At 47.2% G+C, this 21,625-nt stretch overlaps 1 protein-coding gene across 1 annotated transcript in view; it reads right to left on the bottom strand.

Annotated features, from left to right (window-relative positions):
* Window positions 1-21,625, bottom strand: part of ARHGAP22 (Rho GTPase activating protein 22) — a 145,575-nt gene that overhangs the window by 107,945 nt on the left and 16,005 nt on the right. The window contains exon 2 of the mRNA XM_052639322.1: window positions 21,111-21,310. Coding sequence (XP_052495282.1) covers window positions 21,111-21,310 — 200 coding nt within the window. The remainder of the gene's footprint in view (window positions 1-21,110; window positions 21,311-21,625) is intronic.

The following is a 21,625-nucleotide window of genomic DNA, read 5'->3' as shown; positions in this document are numbered from 1 at the left end:
CCCTGTGCTGCACTTCCGGGCTGGGTGACTACTTAACCTCTCTGAACCTCAGTTTGCATGTCTGTACAATAGGATAGTAACTCCCACTTCTCAGGGGCACTGAGATGCCAGATTCCTGTTGAAGAAATCCTGTTCTAAACAACAAGGCGCTGTTATAACCACCTTGACTCGCCCTGTTCCCACACACGGGGCTAGGCGGGGCCTCCTTCATCCCCTTTCTCGATGTTAGTAACTGATCTCCACTGAGACCTTTCATTCATGCTCAGATTTGTTCAACTCAGACTACACACAGCTCTAACTACATATTATTGGTTCTCTCCATGGGAAATTCATTTTAAACTCCATACCTGCAATCTAACTACCAGGGTTCAAATCCTGGCTCAGCTACTTCCTGGCTGTGTGACGTCAGGCAAATTGTTTAACCTCTCTGCGCAGCCTCCCAATTTCCTCACCTAGGAAGTAAGAATAGTCACCCTTTGTCAGGCTGTCTGTGAGCACTAAGTGAATTAGTACTTGGGAAGCCCTCCGAGGAGTACCTGACCCAGTGAAAGCTGAGTATTTGCTAAGCAAACCCCAGCTCTTACTCTGCGTCAGGGTTCCACGCCAAGTGAAGAACATCACCCCTCCCTGAACTGGCCCAGGTGACTGGCACCGTCATCTGCTTCATCCACACGGTCGCCTCCAGTCCCCACTCCCCCGTGTGCTCACAGAGCGCCCTTCTTTCCACCCCTATCTTTTCCAGGCAATTTTTGGCTCTAAAGGAGACTGGAGGCTCCACAGTGGGGCTTCCCAGAGGGCTCAGCGGAATAGAATCTGCCTGCCAATGCAGGAGACGCAGGTTCAATCCCTGGGCTGGGAAGAGCCCTTGGAAGAGGAAATGGCAACCCACTCCAGTATTCTTGCCTGGAGAATCCCATGGACAGAGGAGCCTGACGGGCTGCAGTCCATAGGGTCGCAGAGTCGGACAGGACTGAGCGCGCACTCCTGGCGGCGCCACGTGGCTGCTGAAGCCTTGCCTGCACGAACACGTGGAGATGCCTTTTCTCACTTAAGCAGTGTAAAGGCAGAATGGCATTTTTACCCACGGATGCTTGCTTTAGAGAAATTACAGCAATAAACCAGAGAACCAGATGGTAATCGTTGTAACTGAATTAACAGTTTCTTTCCAGGGAACCTAGAGCTAGTGGGAATAAATCAGGACCGCAGCCCCAGGAAGGGGATACATGTTCATTGCGGGATGTGGATGAGATCCATCACTGGCTAATGGGAAGGCTCTCTTGTGTGAGCTGTTTCAGTAACTGTCTCGGTATAATTTTTGAGCACTTCGCTTTTTTTTCTTCTATGCTTCCATATCTGTCATCCATAAATTGGGAGTAACAATATTGACACTGACATTATTTTCTACTCCAGCTAAATGGAAAAGCAGCAATAACTCCTGTTTACAGAACTGGTACTATATTCCTGGCTTTTGTCTAAACTACTGGATTTAATCTTTCCAGAGGTGCCATAGTGGTGAGTACTACTATTCCATTTTCTTGGACAAGCAGATGGAGGTTGGAGAGGTTAAATAGCCAGTCTCCATGTATTACTTCTGGCAAGGGTGAGCTGGGATGTGCCCCCGGGGGTGTCTGACACCGGAGTACTTTCCCTCCACATTTGTGACAACGGCTGCCGCTGACTTTGTGCGCAAGAAGCTTGCCTGGAGAGCCACCAGGCTCTGGGACCCACCAATCAGTGCTCAAGCAGAATCCCCGTGCGGCTCCCGTCACTGTGAAGGGGCCTCAGAACCGGCTTTTCTGTTTCCGGCGTGATATTCGTGACGACAGACACACAGGAGTCGGTATGAAGCCTCCAGCATCTTGGGCTAGGTGTCAACCTTGAGCAGGCATCAGAGTCAGGGCTTGTTAAAAGAGAGTACTAGATCTGGTGGTGTGGTAAAGGTTTAACAACAGGCTCTCCGATACAAACCAGGCAACCTGGTTTGCGGTGTCTGCCAACTCCTGTGATTTACTCCCCGTGGCGCATTTCATGTCGTCGTTGAACGTGACTCTGAGAAGAAAGTCACTGCAGGGTTCCTGCCGCACAATCATGACAGTGGTCAGCAGGCCCTGTCCTGCCGCTGTTCGGCCGCTAAGTCATGCGACCCCATGAACGGCCTCACACCAGGCTTCCCTGTCCCTCACATCTCCCTGAGTTTGCTCAAACTCATGTCCACTGAGCTGATGATGCCATCCAACCATCTGATCCTCTGTCTCCCCTTCTCCTTTTGCCCTTAGTCTTCCCAGCATCAGGGTCTTTTCCAGTGAGTTGGCTCTTTGCATCAGGTGGCCAAAGTATTGGAGTTTCAGCTTCAGCATCAGTCCTGCCAATGAATATTCAGGGTTGATTTCCTGGTTTGATCTCCTTGCTGTCCTAGGGAATTTCAAGTGTCTTCTTCAGCATCATAGATTGAAAGCATCAATTCTTCGGTGCTCAGCCTTCTTTATGGTCCAATTCTCACATCCATACATGACCACTGGGAAAACCAAAGCTTTGACTATATGGACCTTTGTCAGCAAAAGGATGTCCCTGAGCACAAATAGTAGTAAATGAAGTCAAACGATTGGGGGTGATACATTTTGTTTTAGTTATTTTTGAAATTTATTTTATTGAAGTATAGTTGATTTACAATGTCATGTCATGTTCTATATGTACAGCAAAGTGATTCAGTTATATATATATATATGTATACACTTTTTCATATTATTTTCCATTATGGCTTATTAGAGGATATTGAATAGAATTCCCTGTGCTACACAGTAGGACCTTGTTTATCCATTGATTATCTTTGTTTTTAATATAATTTATTTAATTGTAGGTCTGTATGATTTAAAGTCTAATAATGGAAATATTTAACAACTAGTTGGCAAGCAATAGCACTGATAGACCCATCCTTGGGGTTTCTGATTATAAAGGTTTGGAGAAAGAAGGAGAATCTGAGGAATTCCCTGGAGGCCCAGTGGTTAGTTCTTGGCACTTTCGCATGGGTTCAATTCCTCGGGGGGAACTAAGACCTCAGGAGCCTCGAGGCTTGGCCAAAAAAAAAAAAGGAGAATCTGCATTTCCAGCCAGCTTTCTGATGCTGCTGGCTCCCAGGAATACACTTGGAGAACTACTGTTCAGGGGCAAAACTTAGAGTATCCAAAGGAAGGTGCCTTTTCCATAAACTTGGTCTGCACGTGAGCTTCCTCATGAGTGAAATGCGGATAATAATCGTATCCACCTCCGGAGGCTATTGTGAGGGTTATGATCCGATACTTTCATGCTGGCCTTGGAGAGCCAGGTTTTGGTGGAGCTGCTGTGTCTCCGACACCTGCAGTTCCCAAGGACAAGGGGTGCCTTCAGCGCCTCAAACCACGCTCTGGACTAGAGGGGTCCGGGATCTCCCCGAGGAGCCCAAAGTGAGCGTCAGCACTTTGCAGCAGGAACAACATCTTTAAAGGCAGTGAAAAAAATCTGTTAACTTCATATTCTAAATCCAGAGAAAGCACTCCTCAAAAATAAAGGCTAAGTAAAGATCTTTTAAGATATACAAAACAAATATGAAAGAATGCATCATGAGCAGACTCATACTACAAGAATTGTTAAAGACAGTTAGACAGAAGGAAAATGAGATTAGTTGGAAAAAAAGGACCAAAGGAATGAAGATTAGTGGAGAAATAGAAAATAGAAATATTACTGTCTGAACCACTGGGGAAGCCCCAATTATCGTAAAAATGTCATTATCTATTTATCAAGAATCTAGAGAATGAGCAGATAAAAAAAATCAGTAAGGATATAAATGACCTGAAAAAAACAGTTTTGACCAATTTGACCTGATTCCTGCTTCCTCAACAGTAGAATATGTTTTCAAATGTCCGTAAAACTTTCACTAAGACAACCATGACATGACTTAATAAACGGAAAAAGGAACTAAAATCTAACATATGTTCTCTGACCACAATGGAATTAAGTTAGAAATCAATGACAGAAAAATTTCTGGAGAATCCTCAAATATTTGGAAACCAATTAATATACTTCTAAAGAACTCGTACATCAAAGAAAATAAATCAAAAAGAAATATCAGAAAGTACTTTGAACTAGATAGAAACGAAAACACAACATATAAAAATTTGTTACACGACTCACTGACTTACAAAGCAAACTTTTGGTTGCCAGGGGGCAGAATGTGGGAGAAGGGACAGTTAGGGGGCTCAACATGTGTGCTCTGCTATGTTTAAAACAGGTGACCAACAAGGTCCCACTATATAGTGTAAGGAGCTCTGCTGAATGATATGTGGCAGCCTGGATGGGAGGGGAGTTTGGGAGAGGACAGATACCTGTCTGTGCATGGCTGAGTCCCTCTGCTGTCCCCTTGAAACCATCACAACACTGGTAATCTGCTATACTCCAATATAAAATAAAAATTTTTTAAATTTGTTACATGCCTCTAAAGGATCAGTTAGGGGGTAAGTTACAGCACGGATATGAGAAAAGATGAAAGGCCTCAATGACCTCAGCATCCACTGAAGAAACTACACAAAGAAGAGTGAGTTAAACCCAACGTAAAAGAATGAAAAAATAAAGATCAGAGGAGCGATAAATAAAATGAAAAATAAAAAGTAATAAAGTCAATGAAACTAAGAGCTAGTTCTTTGAGACGATCAATAAAATTGATGAGTCTCTAGCTAGACTAAGCAAGAAACACACAGAAGATAAATTGCCAATACCAGGAAATGAGAGAGGTGACCTCAGTACAGATTCTTCAGTTATTCGAAGGATATAAGGTGTAATGAGATAATGTTAAGAATAACATTATGTTCATAAACTTGGCAGTTTACACGAAGTGGATAAAAGAGCACGCAGACTACTGAGGTTCTCTCAGGAAATAGTTAAGCAGCCTCATATCTGGTAAGGAGATGGAATTTGTAGCCAAAAACCTTTCCACCAGGAAAGCTCCAAACTCAGATGGAATTTTGCACCAGGAAAACTACAACTCCTACCAAATACTGAAGGAGGAAATAACATCAATACTACACAAGCTCTTTCGAAAACGGAAAAAAAAGCCATGGTTTCCAGGGTGTTTTATGAGGCCAACATTACTTGCAAATAAAAGCAGGCAAAGACATTATAAGAAGGGGCCACTACAGACCAATGCTGCTCAGGAAGCTCTCCCAGCCTGCTTCCCTCTCTCTTCAGTGGGCTTCTCTGGGAACCAAATGGGACAGAGTGAGCAGAGGGCCTGGAATGGAGCCAGACTACAGCAGCCACCCAGGAGGGCGGTGTGGTGGAGGCATCACGAGTGAGAGCTTACACGCAGGGCTCAGACCGGGCCTTCAATGCCTGAGCAACAAGGAGAGCCTCAGTCTTCTCCTCTCGTGTGATGTGTTTTGAAGCCTCCATAGCACCAGGTTGGATGCCTGGCGAGAATAAATGCTGTTGTTATAATTCGTGAATTATTATATAGCCAAGGAATAGAGTCTGCTTTTAACCATTTCACAGGAGTTGGAATACATATACACATTTAAAATAATAATCAGTTCAGTTCAGTCGCTCAGTCCTATCCGACTCTTTGCGACCCCATGAACCTCAGCACACCAGGCCTCCCTGTCCATCACCAACTGCCGGAGTCCATCCAAACCCATGTCCATTGAGTCAGTGATGCCATCCAACCATCTCATCTTCTGTCGTCCCCTTCTCCTCCTGCCCTCAATCTTTCCCAGCATCAGGGTCTTTCCAAAATAATTATAGGGGTTTATGATTATTGTGATGTTGCCACTTCATGTGGGACTCAAGCAGGTCCAAGACTGAGGCTTGGCTTTCTTACATGTACAAATGAGGCCATTGACCTCTGCCCTTTGTGCCTCACTGGGCTGCCCGAACTAGTGCTTTGTAAAGTGCTAGAGGCCGAATGAATACAAGTACTTGTCACAATTACTATTTTAAAACCTCTGTTGCTGTTGGCTTCAGTTCAGTTCGGTTCAGTTCAGTCGCTCAGTCGTGTCCGACTCTTCGTGACCCCATGGACTGCAGCATGCCAGGCCTCCCTGTCCATCGCCAACTCCCGGAGTTTACTCAGACTCATGTCCATTGCATCCAGTGATGCCATCCAAGCATCTCATCCTCTGTCATCCCCTTCTCCTCCTGCCTTCAATCTTTTTTAGCATCAGGGTCTTTTCCTATCCCAAATGTGCATTATAAAAAACCAAACAAACAGAAATTCTGGTTGGTTGGAAGGAAAGTGAAAGAGGTCAGTGGACATTTTAAAGCACATAGCTAATTCTAGTAGATATGAACTGGGGAGCTTAGTGGAAAGGGTACCCAAGGTTAGCAACTATTCCTGCCTGACAAAAATAAATCATTTGCTTTGAAAAAAAAAAAAATGAAACCTATGTTGGTCTCTATATCTGTTCATTTGGTTTGGCCCTAGGAACAACCCCCTCCCTGCGTAACACCATCCCTTGTGCCATCGAACAGGGCACAGTGTAGATTCAGCAGGCCCAGGATGGTGAAGGACAGGGCTCCTCTTTCATACTTTGTGGTAACAATCCGAGGGGGACCTCCTGCAGGGCCAGGGGTGTCTGTACTTCTCCCACCAGTCTGGGTTTTGAGCTTCACAATTGTTCTGTGATCTTCACACTCTAATCCAGTTCTCTCTCTAAACTGATCAAAGCTGGTTCTTTGGGAAGTCTTCATCCTTCATCTTGACGAGCGGGAGACTGTCTAAAGAACCAACTTCTGAAATGCTTCCTAGCAAGTGGCATGATAGGATTTTCCACCGGCAGAACCTTGGAAAATTGCAGACACATTTTTAAAAGCAACCACTTGGGGTTCTTTATCCCCTGTAATTCAGACTGTGGCCTCAGATCAGTCTTAAAAAGCTTTACCCTCTGACACCCAACCAAGAACTGAATTGCTCCAAATTCTAATACAGATCAGAATGAATTTCAGTGCCAAGCAGGGAACCATTCTCCTCTCCTTATCATACAAGCCTGTAATCATGGTCCATTACTGTCCAAAATGTAGATATTTAAAAAGGCAAACTAGAAGTTGGAGACAAATTGCTTCTTGGTTGGGGTACCACTTCTCCCTGAGAGTTGAGATGAGTTGCTCGTCTGTCTCATTCTTGGCTCAGGTCTCATCCTGAAGCTTCTTCCAAGATTCCAGAGTGATGCCACCTCCCATGCACTGCAGATGCTCTTGGTGCTCCATGCACCCCCCGCCCCGCTTCACCATCGTGCGTGGGCCACACCTGGTCTCCTGAGAGAATCTGTCAGCCTGAGACGTGTGCCCTTGGGGCAGAGTGTTGGAGGGACTGCGCTGTGCTTTGCAGAAAGCAGGGGCTTGGGGTCTCAGCACCAGCTTCCTGCACGTCCCTAGATGATCACAGGCCCCGAGGCCCTCACCGGGAGGGCTGCCCACCCCAGGACCCGAGCCCACAAAAGTCTAGCTAGGATTAAGGGTGAGCCTGGGGCCCAGGGCCTGGGGTCTGGGCAAAGCCCTCAGCAACCCTCCAGCCTCAGAGCCAACAACCTCTCCCAACCCAGGAGAGAATGCCCTTTCCAGGGCGGGTGGGTCCTCCTTTGATGGTCTTGGATTTCCCTGTGGTTAGTTCTGCATCACTCCAGGACCCTGATCTAGGTTCTGCCCCAAATAATGAAACCCTGACTGTCCCTGAGGGATACCTGGGGACATTTCTCCAATCAGTCCCATCTCACTCCAGAGGCTGTGGGATTGAGGCTGTGCCCATCGTTCCAGCACTGTGACACCTCAGGCCCCACCCAGTCGAGAGGTCCCAACACAATCACCCCCCAGGCCCTTGTCATTCGACCCTACGTTGCAAGGCGCCTGTATGAAGCCAGTGCTCACTGGGTTTAGTATCCTGACCCCTCTGCATCACTGTGGCAGGCCCAATGCTGGGGTGCCAAGTAGCTTTCTAGAGACGCAGGGGAATGAATGCTTGTGATGGGCGCCAGCGTGCTTACACGGGTGCTTCCTAAACTCTCTGGCGGAGACAGGGCTCTGGCCAATCGGGACTGGGCGGAAGTGACATCATCCACTTCCAGGCCTGGTCCTTTACAAACTGCATGTGACTTCCAGCCTTCTCTCTTCCCTCCCTCCCTGCTTCAACCTCGGAGGCCACAGAGATGGATGAGGCTGCCGTCTGGTCCACAGCAGACTTGCCGCAGCACGAGGTAAACTATTATTGCATTTAGGTGCCGGGAGTTCAGGGTTTAGCACTGTTTAACTGATTAGATATACTGAGCAAACACATTTTAGGTAATTTTGCCCCAAACCGCTCACTTGGCACAATAAAATTTTTAATATCATAGTACATTGAGACACTGTATTTCTCTGCAGAGCCACTTAACTAATAATAATTATCCTCTTGCTCCTCTAATTGAATGTTGGGGATGAAAAGCAATTGGAGCGCAGATCCATCCACTTATTACACAGCACTGGGGGGCATGGGAAGATGGCATCTGCCTAGCTCTGTGGTCAAAGTGCTGAGCAGGACATGGCAGAAGGTCTGGGCTCTGGCCTCCAACTACAACAGCTGGAGAAGCCCCTTTCTCCCTGACCCTTCGGACTGGAGCATGCGAAACCCAGTGAGGATACAGGTCACTATCCAAAAAGGGCGATGGCTCCACTGTCCCTGGCTGAATGCCCAGCCTGTAAAGGATCCCCATTGAGCAGTGGAGGTCCTGGGAGTGTGAAAATACCCCCGTTTCCCCTTGGCTCAATGGACCAAATGGGAGGTCTCTTTGCCTCCTTAAAATACCTTGTGTGCGAGGTGAAGTTTAGGGAGAACTACCCCTGTTTCCTCTGGTGTCCTTGTGATGGCTGCACTGGTCACTGCAATCAAGAGTGGATGCATTTAGAAGGGAAGCAGCCATCAGAGGGCTCGAGCTCAGAGCTTTCTAGCAGGGAACGAGACTTCACTGGTCAGCCACTTCTTTCCAATTTATTCTCTGACCCAAGACTCAGGCAGATCTTGCTTTCAATTTCTGCTGCACCTAGGTGCTAACTCTGCCCTTGGCCTTCAGAGCCCACGGGGCAGGTCTGGAGAAGCCTGTGCCTCAGAACCGGGAGCCCTTGATAAGCAGCACTGCCTGGCCCCTGCCCACATGGTGAGGAGACCGGGGGGTGTGGCCGCCCCGCAGCCAGGGTCTGCAGCACTGACGACAGAGCTGCTCCTCCACGCACTGCCCCTGCCACGTTTCCGGGGCAACACAGCTTCCAGCCTTCTCTGCCCATGATGAAGAGGCTGCCTTAGAGGCTCCCCCTGCCATTCAGGTTGGCCTGGGCCTTGGAGCTCACTCCCTGGGAAGCTGGTTTCTGCTCAGAACACCTACTGTCGGGACATGCCAGGTCTGGGTGCTTGCCTTGGATGGGAGGGATCCCCTCTTGACTGGACGTAGTTTGGTTCTATCTTATTGCTCTCCAGGCCCTGCAACTATTGCTATGCTCTGGGGTCTGTGGTCATCTGGGAGAGGGGCTGCTGTGCTGTTTATTTGAGAACAGGTTAGCCTGAGAAACATGGGATAGATTCCTTTGCACTGATCCCTGCCAGCCTGTCTTGCTGAGCAGACTGCTGCCGAGAGCACATGCTGCTTTCTGCCGAGGAAGGCACACTCCCATCCGAGTCCTCTGTGAAAGATCATTCAGGAAACCTACCCACCGTCCTCAGTAGACAAGCCAAGGCAGCAAAGTCCCAGCAACACCCCTAATCAGCTCCATTTTGCTGATAAACTGTAATTCAGTCTTTAACTAATGTATGAAGGAGCTAGAATGTCCCAAATACAATAAGTTCATCTAAACAATGAATAAGATATGTTTTCCATGCTGCCTCAGTGGTATTTGATTCAGTTTTTTTTGCCTCGTAATTGACAAAATGAGTCATTTACCAGTCTTCCAGCTATTACTGTAAATTAACTAGGTTCAACTGAAAGCCAAAGGATTGATCTATTTTAAGTGGAAGGCATTTAAATACTGTAAACGAATATCCATGCTGACTTAAAATTAGCAGACCCTGAGAGAAGCTTATTATATTTCCACCAACAGGCAGACACATTGGAGGAAACACGGAAGTCATTTTTAGAAGCTGAAGATCCATTCTGTAGGCAGCGACAGCCTGAGTGCGGAATAATTCAGAGGCGACCGAGACACTTGGCAGCTGCGATTTCATACTCCTGAGCAAGTCGCCAGGCTTCTTGACGGCTGGGTCCTCCTCCCCCACAGCAGCGGCAAAGTCTCACCACATAATGATGAGCTGTATGTAGGTACTCCTGAGGTGCTGCTATTGCCACTCCAGAGGTCGCTTTCAGAACCTCTGCTGTTGGTATGAGTTAAGCTTGAACACATATTTCGGGGCGGTTATGTTTTTCCTTGACACGTCAGATGCAGAAAAAAAAAAGTACTTTAATGAAATAGCTTAAAAATTGTTCAAAAACAACTTGGCTGCTGTAGTCAATTCTAAATTTACTGAATACATTTGTTTGATTTTTAAATAACTATTAGGCAAGAATTTTCACTTTGATCTGTTAGTGGAGCAGAGTTACATTTCTCAAATAGCTACAAAAAATATAAAGTATCCCTTAAAGAGAAGCCATGCCTTCTGATATTGGAACCTAAATAAATGATTTTTTTTTTTTTTAAGAAAAAATAAGACTCCGGTGCGTAATTCTTCACAAAAGCAGCATTTGAAATTACCCCCAAGGGCATTTGAAATAAGAAGACATTTATTGTTTAAGTTTTCTTCTGCAGCGCTAATGGCAACATTAATACCAGTATGCAACTAGCTCGTGGTTATTTCTATCGCCCTGTGGAGGACATCTGCACAACAGCTACTGAGCTCCCCTGAGGCGGCGAGTGGGCCTTGTCCTTCCCTCACACACATGCAGGTTCCTTCTGAGCACAGCTGCATCATCTGGAATCTGCTGTGGCGAGATCTGTGGGGCAGGTAGGGAGGTAATTCAGCATCAGGGACTGGAGCAAAGTACCCTTCATATTTTGGGGGCATGGTAGCCCCTGTGCAATTCTGTTTGTCCTGACTATGGCTTTTGGAGGCTCACAGAATTAATGTCGTCTTGCTTGCATAAGGACACGGGGCCTGATCTAGTACCTTTCCCAAGATTTCTCTAAATGATTTATCAAGGTTGTCTCTCATACGGGTAGGAGTTCAGTTTCCTGAGCATCCTGGCTGCTGTTGATTGGAGTGGGCTAGAAGGTCCAAGGATGTCTCACCTGGGGCCACGAGGTCTGTCTCCTCATAACTGTGTGGTCCACTCAAGCATCCTCTCAGCATGGCAGGGCTTCCCAGAGCAGAAGCAGAAGCTCTTGGTATCTCAAGGACTGAACGTAGAACTTGCGTGGCATCTCTTCTGCCTCATTCTATTGGTCAAGTAATCACTAGGGCAGCTCAGGTGCAGAGGAGAGGAAGGAGACTTGGTTTCTCGCTGGGCTCATACGCATGTAAGGGTTAGCTTTTATTTAGATTTAAACCATGAAGTAAGGCAGGGCAAAGATCAGGGCCATGCTGCATACCACTGGACTTCTCTTGCTTGACTGAGCTGGGTGATTGCTAAACCTTCAGTGAGTACAGTTCCACCCAGGTGAGGTCACCACTAGGGCATAATCTTACTTTCATAGCAGCCCTATAAGGTAGGTGTGGGTATGCTCACCTCACAAAGAGAAAACTGAGGCTCAGAGAGGGCAATAACTTCTCTGGTTACTAGCTAGTAAGCCACAACCTAGAAATCTGTCATTCTCTGTCAAGCAGGATTCAACAACTCGCTAACGTCCAGACACTGGGGTGTCCATGATGGCCCTGATGCCCACTGCTCTGGACTCCTAGTTGGCAAAGGTAATGCAGGGTTGCTCTCAGGGAGCCTCACGGATTCAGGTGGTCCGGGCTTCCAGGATCTGTCACCTGTTTTCACGTTTCATTTTAGAAGCCTCTTTGCAGGACTTCTATCTGAGAAACCATTCCAAGGATTACAGGAATCTTGTCTCCGAGTGTTTAGGCAGCACTGACATCACTACAGCTGCCAGCTGCCATTTGTCCAACCCTCAGGGCAGCCCCAGAATATCACACCAAATGTGGGAGCAAGGAGGCTACAATGATCTGTACAAACCTACAAGTTGGAGGTGGTATAAATGGGATTAGAACCCAGGTTCTCTGATTCCAAATCCTGTTTTCTTTCCATGGTATGAAAGCCTCCATTTCACCCTTCCGAGCATCACTTTCTCCACCTGCACAGTGGAAGTGGATTGTATCTGCCCTTGTAGGGTTGCTGTGAGGCTCAATGGAAATTATGCATGTTATTTAATTTAGAGTAAAAAAGTGTGAAATTATTTTTAAAAGTATTTATTGAGCATCTACTAGGAGTCAGGCACCATTCTAGACACTGAGGACACAGGGAAAACCAACCAAACAAAACTCTGACCGTGATGAGCTTACGGTCTAATACGTGAAGGCAGTAAAAACAAGTTTCTTGCCAGCTATGCAGCACTTTACAAAAACAATGAAATATTTTCCCACCAAGGATCTAATACAAGGCCAGATCAGAGTGTTCACTCATTCAGTCAGTTTATTCATTTCTTCAATCATTCATTCACGTAAGCATCAAATATTACTGAATCAGTTATGGGTCAGGCACCGTGCTGGCTGGTGGGAAAAGATAAGCGGTAAGTAGACAAGAGGAGAAGGGGGTGACGGAAGATGAGATGGTTGGATGGCATCACTGACTCAGTGGACATGAGTTTGAGCAGACTCAGGGAGATACTGAAGGACAGGGGGGCCTGTCCTTCCAACTCTTCCACAAAGAACTGGACACAACTTAGCAACTGAACAACAAACACAAAGATAGATAGAGGTCCCAGGTGAATGAGGTTTACAGCCTAGAATGGAGAAGACGTGAAGCTGAGAAATTTTAGAAAATACCAGTAGTAATGTCAACAGTGGCGACAACGATAACAACAACAATAATGACCTCTAGGCTGGTTTGAGTAACAGTTTACAACCGATGAAGGAGGCTCAGTGAGGCTTTACTGAGTCAACTCCAGCTGAGTTGACCTTACAAGGTCTAGCTGTGAAGCAGCGTCTGACACATGGCTTGCTTTGTGACTTGCTGTGAGCACAGAATGGCTCAGACCAGCCTGATGGGATCTTAGCCTTGCCCCCACACTGAGCTGAGATAAGGGCAGAGTCTTACTAGTCAAAGCTGTGCGGTCCCAAGGGCAGACATTAAGCAGACTTCAGGCGCTATGGTAACACACCCACTAACCTAGGCCTGATGCCAGTCCCTAGTTCCCTCATAGGGAACATGGAAACAACACAGGCACCTTTCTCAGGGGCCAGGACCCAAGGAACCAGCTCATGACAATGCTGTTTTTGTCTTTGACGTGCAAGCTGGTAAACAAAGCCTGGGGGAAAGGGGTGACTGGGACCTGCTGGAGCACTCGCCGGACCTTCAAGCTCTGGGGTCAGATGGCGTCTTTCCTCCCTTGTTTTCTCTTTTAAAGGCTGCAGGTTTCTGATCGCCTAGTATTAACATCCGCTCCTAGAAGTGCATCTGCTTTCCCATCCATCTTGTCTCTCTTCCTCCCAATTCCAAGCTTTTACTCTAAATTAAATCAAACTTTAAATCAATCTCTCCCACTGCTGAGCCTCCCATTACTTATGCTCCTGGAAAACAAAACAAACAGAGCTCAGCCTGCTCTCAAAGTGATGTTCAAATTGCCTCTGCTGGAACCTGCAGCTGCATCCGCCCCCGGCATAGGTTTGAGGCTCTGCCGCCCGGGATGCAGGCGTCCCCTCTCACAGTCTGTCTTCTGCTGCTTCCACGGTGCCTCAGCCCCTTAATCCAACATCTGCAAGTTTTCGAGGACACCAGCCCCAGCTGATGGTTCTTCTGCCTCCAGCCTGGCGCCCTCCCAACCCCTGCCTGGGCCGCTGTAGATGGCTTTCCTCTTGGAGCACCGGAAACTAAGTCTGAGCCCCCAAAGCTCACAGTCCCGCAGTGCTGACAGCATACGGATCCAGCCCCTGAGCGTGGCACCCCAGCCCTCCACACGCAGTTTTTGGTGCCACGTGCACAGTCTCGGTTCCTGCCGACACAGTGAGCTTCACACTTCTGCTTCAGAGGCCCGGGGCTCCTCCCTGGGTGTGAGCTGCCAGACTCACGCCCTCCTCCCCACCAAGTTCATGTTAAAACATTTTCTAAGTACCTTCAATGTGCCAGGGCCAGCTCTGCAGGGGCGGGCTGGGCTTGGCGGCTCTGTCTGGAAGGGGGCGCCCGTCGTCTGACCTCTAGGCTGCTCCCCTTTCTTGTTATCTGAAGAGAGCTCTCTGGGGCTGTCCCTGCTGCATTCCTTTTCTGCTTTTCATTTGTCTTTTCTTGTTTAACTTAAAATATGGACTTAAATAAATATAGTCTCCCTGTGAGAAATTAAAATGCAATCACCCCTCAGTACTGGTGGGGAAGGGTTCCTATACTGCTGTGTCTCCTATGAACTTATCCAAATCCTTGGATTCTCAAGTCCCTTATATAAAATGTGTAGTATTTGTATATAGGGGCTTCCCAGATGGCGCCAGTGGTAAAGAATCCTCCTGCCAATACTGGAGACACAAGAATTCATGCATATCTTCCCATAGATATTTTTTAAAGCATCTCTAGTACAATGTCAATGCTGTGTAAACAGTTCCAGGTGTACAGCAAATTCAAGCACTGCTTTTTGGAAACTTCTGGAAAATTTTTTTTCTGACTAGTTTTACTCCTAGCTAAGTTTGTGGCTGTGGAACCCAGGGATATGAAGCGCCAACTGTAATACAAATAAATCTCGAGTTTTTTGATCATCACCCCATTCTCCCCAAAGCCTTGCCCTACAGCTTTGATTTGTAGTAGTCACAGTCTGAAAATTCCAAAATTATTTTAGCTTTATTTCCCTTATTTTTTTTTAAGTGAAAGTTCTATCTCATAATAGTTTTAGAGAATCAAGTAGTTCTGCCAGGCTTATTATAAGGCAGCAATTTCTTCCTCTTCTACCATTGCCCAAATCTTAGTCACCACTTTCAGCTCTTTTAGTTTTCTCTTTTCTTATGTTTATTTCGAAACGTACGCTTATATTACTATGTATTCATTTAAAATTTGAGGACTGGGGAGCTCCCTGGCAGTCCAGTGATTAAGATACCCTGCTTGGACTGCAGGGGTTGCAGGTTGCTGCAGGGCAGCCAAAAAAAAAAAGAAAGAAATTAATAAATGACTTCGGTGTAAAAAAATTTTTTAGGCATTATCTATGGAATTCCCAGCACGGAAGTTTGACATTTTGCTTTATTTAACTCCCCTCTCAGCCCTACTCCCCCACAATGTGCCTTCCTGAGCCCCCACAGTACCTTTGGTTTCATCAGTCAGCACCCACTGTTTACACTCCCATTCTGAGAAATCTAACTTTATTGAATAGCTTTTCTAAGGATTCCTTCTTTGTTCGTTTCTAGAACTCCTTCTCGGGTGCTGAGTCATCTTTCCTCTTCTCCTCTCTGTTCTTCTTTCTGAGAGATTATGCCAAGTTTTCCATCCAAGCTTTCATCTGAGTTTTTGCTTCTGGTGTTTTATTTCTCAATTCTGGGAGCTGGTTTGTGCTCTGGCTGTCCATTTCACAGCCTCTCTGACGACGTCAGATGGTTTTACGCACAAGCTTTCTCCCCCTTGCATAGTTTTCATTGCATCCAAGCTGCTTTTTAAACTTTGTTCCTTTCTTGTGTTTCTGTCCAGCCTTCATATGTGACACTTCCCTTAAGTGTCTAGTGACCCAAAGCTCTTCACGCCTACTAGTTAGAGTTCTCTAAGCAACTGATTGGAAGTTGTATGAGGGGAAGGCAGGGGATGTTTACATGGCAGGCCGAAAGGGAGAAAGACAGAGAGAGAGAGAGAGAGAGAGAGAGAGAGAGATCTGCCTGGGCTGTGTCATGGGGGACCCCCTACTATCAATACGTTTTGTGTTTTTCTTCTTGGCCTATCAGATTTTCCAGTGAAAATTGTTCGTTTCCTTCCTGAGGGCTATTCCTGACTGCTGGGATCTGGGAGCCAAGTGTGGGATGAAGACTGGAAGAGCTAAGCACTGGTCTGCATGTCCACCTCCATCTAAGCCTCCTGCTGCAGACTGGTGCCTTCCCCCACCTCAGCGATAAGGCCAGCGTCCTCAGTGCCCTTCCCAGTTATACCCCAGTGAAGAGGGCGGTCGCGGCTTTGCACCAGATGGTTCAGGAGGTCTGCTAGCTGCTTTTTAAAGTGACTTTCAATCAGTCCTGTATGGAGCTCTTCTTTTGCCCTCCTTTTCAGAGATAATTGGTCCTGCCAGTGTTTGAGTCTTTGATGAGGGGTGAGGGGCCCATCCCCTCACCCCGCAACAACCAGACATTGCAAACCGGATGCAATTTTGTGCTGTCTGTAGTGCTGGCTTGGAATTGAGCGCACCAGGGTCTGCTGAATCAGCCGCCTCCTGCCCAGCTGTTGTCTAGCATCCACTAGCGGCCGTCCCTCCCCTGCCGTCTCCATCCAGGTGCATCCACACTTTCACGAGCCTTTAGTGCTCTATGCTGGAACTCTGGGGTTCTAAAGTCTGTCTTCCTTGACTAGAAGCTTGGACTCAGGCTTTGATTTTCTATTAACGGAAGTGTTACAAAGTGTGTGTGCGCAGATTCCTCTCTCTTGCACACGTGCCCTCACTCACTGCCACTTTGTTCTTAATTTCTAAGTCGTTTTTTTTCCTTTTGCACTATTGTAAGTCTCTATAATTTCATTTTTTTTAAAAATGGAGAACAATGAGAATTCTTATCTTTGTTTATGTATCCTTCAAAGCTACGTCATTAAGAGCATAAAAGTTCACAGCAGATCTATTTTCTAAGTAGGTTTTTATTTATGCCATAATGAAATATTTCTCCTTGTTCCTTTTTTCCCTATCACCTTGAATTCTACTTGATTCTGATGTTCCTAAATCTGCTTTCTTTTTGCTGGCATACCTTTTCCCCTCATGGTTTTGTTTTGAAATCTTTATGTTTATTATTTTATTACTTTCTCTCTTTTTTTAAACCAGACATCTACTTTCTGTCTTTTAAGAGACAGATGAATCTGACCTATTCATATTTATTATGACAACTGAAATAGTTGTTCCTATTCCTTGCTATCTTATTTATTTACTTTTTGCTTTCTATTTACCTTTTACTCTTGTTTCCTGGCCGCCTCCATTCTCTGCCCATTTGTTGAACTGACTGCATTTAACATTGCTACATTTTTTCCACCTTATGTTTTGTAAGTTATACTTTCCATTTCTATTCTATTCCATCTCTACTCGAAGCCAAGAAGCCCACAGTGAAGAAGGGGAATAACTAAATTTAAGGGAATCTTCAAACAGTGGAAATGGACTGGGCTGATCAATAAAGAAAGTGGCGGGAGTTTTCATGGTGCAAGAAACATTTCGCAGGAGCTAAACCCATTTAACAGCAAAAGACCTGGAATCTTCTGTTAGTAAAACTGTAGGGTCTGTCTGCTGGAAACTGTTATGGAAAAGTGTTTGGGGAAGCTGGAGGGACAGGGCCACACTTTCAGGCTCAGCTTTTAAAGCACCTTAGCCTACTTTTTCCATCTGAGTTCCCATCTGAGCCAGTTTTTCGGCTGTCTTGAATTTTCCCCATCTCTGCGCTCTATGTTCTCTGCTGACCTTCCTGCCAGTGAGAAGGGCAGAGTGGAAGGGATAGGGCTCTGGAGAGAGAACAAGAATGTGGGCTGGGAGTGATCCTTATCACACGCATGTGCAGCATCAAGGGTAGCTGGACATCCCCCCTCTCCACAATTATATCTGCTGGACAGACCACAGGCCATCTGTTAGGAGGGAGCTCACTCCTGGGCGCTCCTGTCACTGTAGACAGGGAGCAGGGCCCATTTTCCAGGAACCAGATATTGCAAATTAGTCCATCACATGTAGTTCATGCAATTAAAAGGAAATCTGTGGGCTGTGTGGCCAGAAGGCATGCGGGTTTGAGATCATACTATAAAGCTAAGTGAGTCAAATTTGGCCAAGAGTCTCCTTGAGACTGGGGACCTGAGCAATGGGGCTGCTAGAAAAGTCAGGCTTTGTTGGGGAGGGGAGATTCTGGAAAAGAATAATCCCCCATGAGGGACTGGCAGGGTCACTGAGACCCCGGAGAGTCCAAAAGAGGAGCCGTGGGCATCGCCCTGGCATCGGCTGGGAGATGCTGGCACCCTTCGGGGACCCAATGGCTCCCTGGTGACAGCTGCCCTGGCTTAGTTTGGGTGGCACCCCAGGGCTCCTTCTGTGTCCAGGCTGGCGACTAGGATGCCAGTGCTTCCATTCTATTCACTGTTTCCACCAGAAGCCACTGACTTCTGGAAAAGGTGACAGGTGAAGGAGAAGACTGTCCAGGTTGGGAAAGCTGGGGGGTGGAGGTTCATTATGGAGCCGCAGTGATGGGCAAGGGCCACCTCAGGCTCATGGTGAGGAATATGTGGGAAAGCCTGGGTGACCTCAGTGTGTCACTTTTGTCCAGAGTCCACCCAGAATCATGGTGCATTTCTCCTAGGAGATGGTGCTGTGGGCTGAGCCAGGACGGGGATGACGGTGGGGACCACAGGCAGGGCTCTGACATGCTAGGGGCACCGGCAACTTGTGGCCAGCATCATCAGAAGCACATGTCACTAACAGGACAGCCGGGAGAGTCGAGATGCTATTAAAGGAGGCTGGTCTTCACCACAAAAGCAGAGACGAGAAGGAAAATGGTGGGCAAGCCAGAGGTGTGGTTCCCGATCTGGGCTGAGTGGCAGAGCTGGGGAGGCAGGGAGCAAGGCAAAGGCAGGGCTGAGGGTATATAGGGGTGCTCAGAGTTAAGTATCCCATGTGCTAAGATCTGTGTTCAGTTGTGCGTATGTTGTACAATCTAACCCTTGGTGTATCTCTGTGAGGTAGGTAATAATGTCTCTATTTTAGTAATGATAAAACGAAACAAACAAAAAAAGTAAGTGACTTGTTACAAGTTGTTCAGCTAGCATGCCTGACCTAATACAGATCAAATTCAAAGCTCCTGTTTGATCCATTCCACCTCTCTTTCCTTCCTTATAAAGCCTGGGAGGCTGAACAAGATCAGAGTTCCCTAAACTTTAGCCTAGACCCACCTTCATGAATTTTGTCATCCCTACCTCTCAACTCTACTGTTGATGATTTAAAAGTTTTCCTTAAATAAGTCTCATTTATTTGTGTGTGTGCATGTATATGCACATAACATATAATTTACCATTTTTACAACTTTTAAGCATATAGTTTAGTAGCATTAAGTACACTCACATTGCTGCACAAGGCTTTTTGTTTTTAACTTAGATATGGTTTAGAAAGGAAAACATGCAAGGACTCTCACGAACGGAAATCAGTATGACTTTCCATAAACAGGAGTTAACCACTGGAATAAATACAGTGAAGGCAGAAAGTTACTAACTTGCAGCTGGTGACTACTGTCACTGAGGTCCTGAGATGAGGGCTGTTCCTTCCCACCCTCAGAGCCCTATTTTTTTTTTTAATTTATTATTTTTTAATTGAAGGATAATTGCTTTACAGAATTTTGTTTTTTTCTGTCAAACCTCAACATGAATCAGCCATAGGTATACATATATCCCTTCCCTTTGAACCTCCCTCCCATCCCCCTCCCCATCCCATCCCTCCAGGTTGGTTCAGAGCCCCATTTGAGTTTCCTGAGCCACACAGCAAATTCCCATTGGCTATCTATTTTCCATATGGTAATGTAAGTTTCCATGTTACTCTCTCCATACATCTCACCCTCTCCTCCCCTCTCTCCATATCCATGTCTATTCTCAGAGCCCCAAGTTTTTAAGGGAGGATCCCAAGTATTGGAGAAGTGTTAAAGACATGACAATTCCTCCTTCACACTCAGAAAATCTGGAAGAGGAGTCTTTTTCCGAGAAAAGAGGGTCATTTTCTCACTGTGATGTCAACGCAACCCTGCACTATACCCGGGCACTTCCCCCTGTCTTGCCCATCACTGAGCCCCTTCCCCACCTCCCAAAATGCTGTGATCCCTGACCCCCAAAAAAGGTGATCTCGCTTTACTTTCCAATTTGGATCAATGACTAGGTGCAGCCTTTCTTTGGGAGAAGTCCTTCAAGTTCTTCCCCATTTTCCTCAAGAGAAACAAGGGCAGCTCCCAGACTTTCTTTCTCTGTGTGGATCCATAACGAGGGTTAACTTGCCTGAGCACCACAAGTCCAGCCACTTGGTCAGCAACATGCAGAGCACTTGGTTACGAAGTCTGCATGGCGCGGCTGAGAGCAGGACACGCCAGGATAGATCAGGCCACTGGCTGCTCCGAGTGACTGAACTTAGTGCAACGGGGTGGAAAGGCAGACGTGGTAAGCACCAAGGCGGGAGCTTAAGGTGCTTGTGAAAACAGAAGCCATCAGATGGGCAGAGGCCTGTGACACAGGTGTTTCACAATGAGCCAGACTCCAGCGTGACGTTAGATTCGCCTGGGCGCCTGTTTCCCTGCACAGTGGAAGAAGTGGGGTCTGTGTGTCCTCCATGGAAGCACTGACAGGTTGAAAAGGACGTGAAGAAGGATTTTTTTTTTTCCTGGCCATGCCACAGGACATGTGGGGTTCTTAGTTCCCAGACCAGGGATTGAACCCTTGGCCCCTGCTTTGGAAGCACAGAGTCTTAACCACTGGACTACCCTTTGGGTGGTTGTTTTTTTTTTAAGCCATGCGGGGATGCTCTCTATCAACATTAGAAGGAAACATTTCAAAGACTGAAGCTATCGATGTGTCGCAGTAAAACCAGGTGTGATCCCAGGAATGTGAGAGCTGAGGATAAATCTCACTTTGGAAATCCCAGTGAAATGTCATGCTGAGCGGAGTCACAGGCTTGGTGCCTGAAGGGTGGAGGTGCTGATGGGAGGGTCTCTCTCTGCCTTCTCCCCTCTCCTGGAGACAGTTAGCCATGCCCCCTGGACCACCCCCCCCCCCCCCCCCCCCAGGATGCCCACTGGACACAGGAAGCATGCTTCTCACCTGGGGCTTGGTCTCATCTTTGTCCTTGTAGTAGAAGAGCTGATCCCCGCGCAGCACGAACCAGCGCTGCTGCCAGCCCTTCACGATGCTTCTCTGCTTCTTCAGCCAGCCTGCCTTCAGCACGGGGCCCAGCCTGCGGGGGCAGGGCGGCCGCCCGGGGCTCCGGCTCTGCTCCCCCATCACCAGGCTTTTGGAGCGGGCTGGAAGTCAAGCACACGCACAGTGAACACAAAGGACGGCAGGCCTTGGCCAGTCCTTGCCCCACTCTGGCGTCCCAGCCTCCCGGTAGCCACTGTCATGGGAGCTTCAGCCAGCAGGGCGTGACCGTGCTTGGCCTGCCTCCTCCTCAGGTTGAAAGGGGCAAGGGCTGGAGCCCCTTAACACTGTAGCCAAAGGTCATCCACCTTGGGGAGCACACAGCCTGCTTCCTGGTTAGTTTCTGCTGTGTCCATGGGACTCCAGATTCCCCATTTCCCCAGGCTTGCTCATCCATCCATCCATCCATCCATCCATCC

The sequence above is a fragment of the Budorcas taxicolor genome, chromosome 5 (assembly GCF_023091745.1).
Source record: "Budorcas taxicolor isolate Tak-1 chromosome 5, Takin1.1, whole genome shotgun sequence".
Classification (NCBI taxonomy): Eukaryota; Metazoa; Chordata; class Mammalia; order Artiodactyla; family Bovidae; genus Budorcas; species Budorcas taxicolor.
The sequence above is the reverse complement of the archived record's forward strand: the minus strand, read 5'-3'. Positions and strand labels throughout refer to the sequence as shown.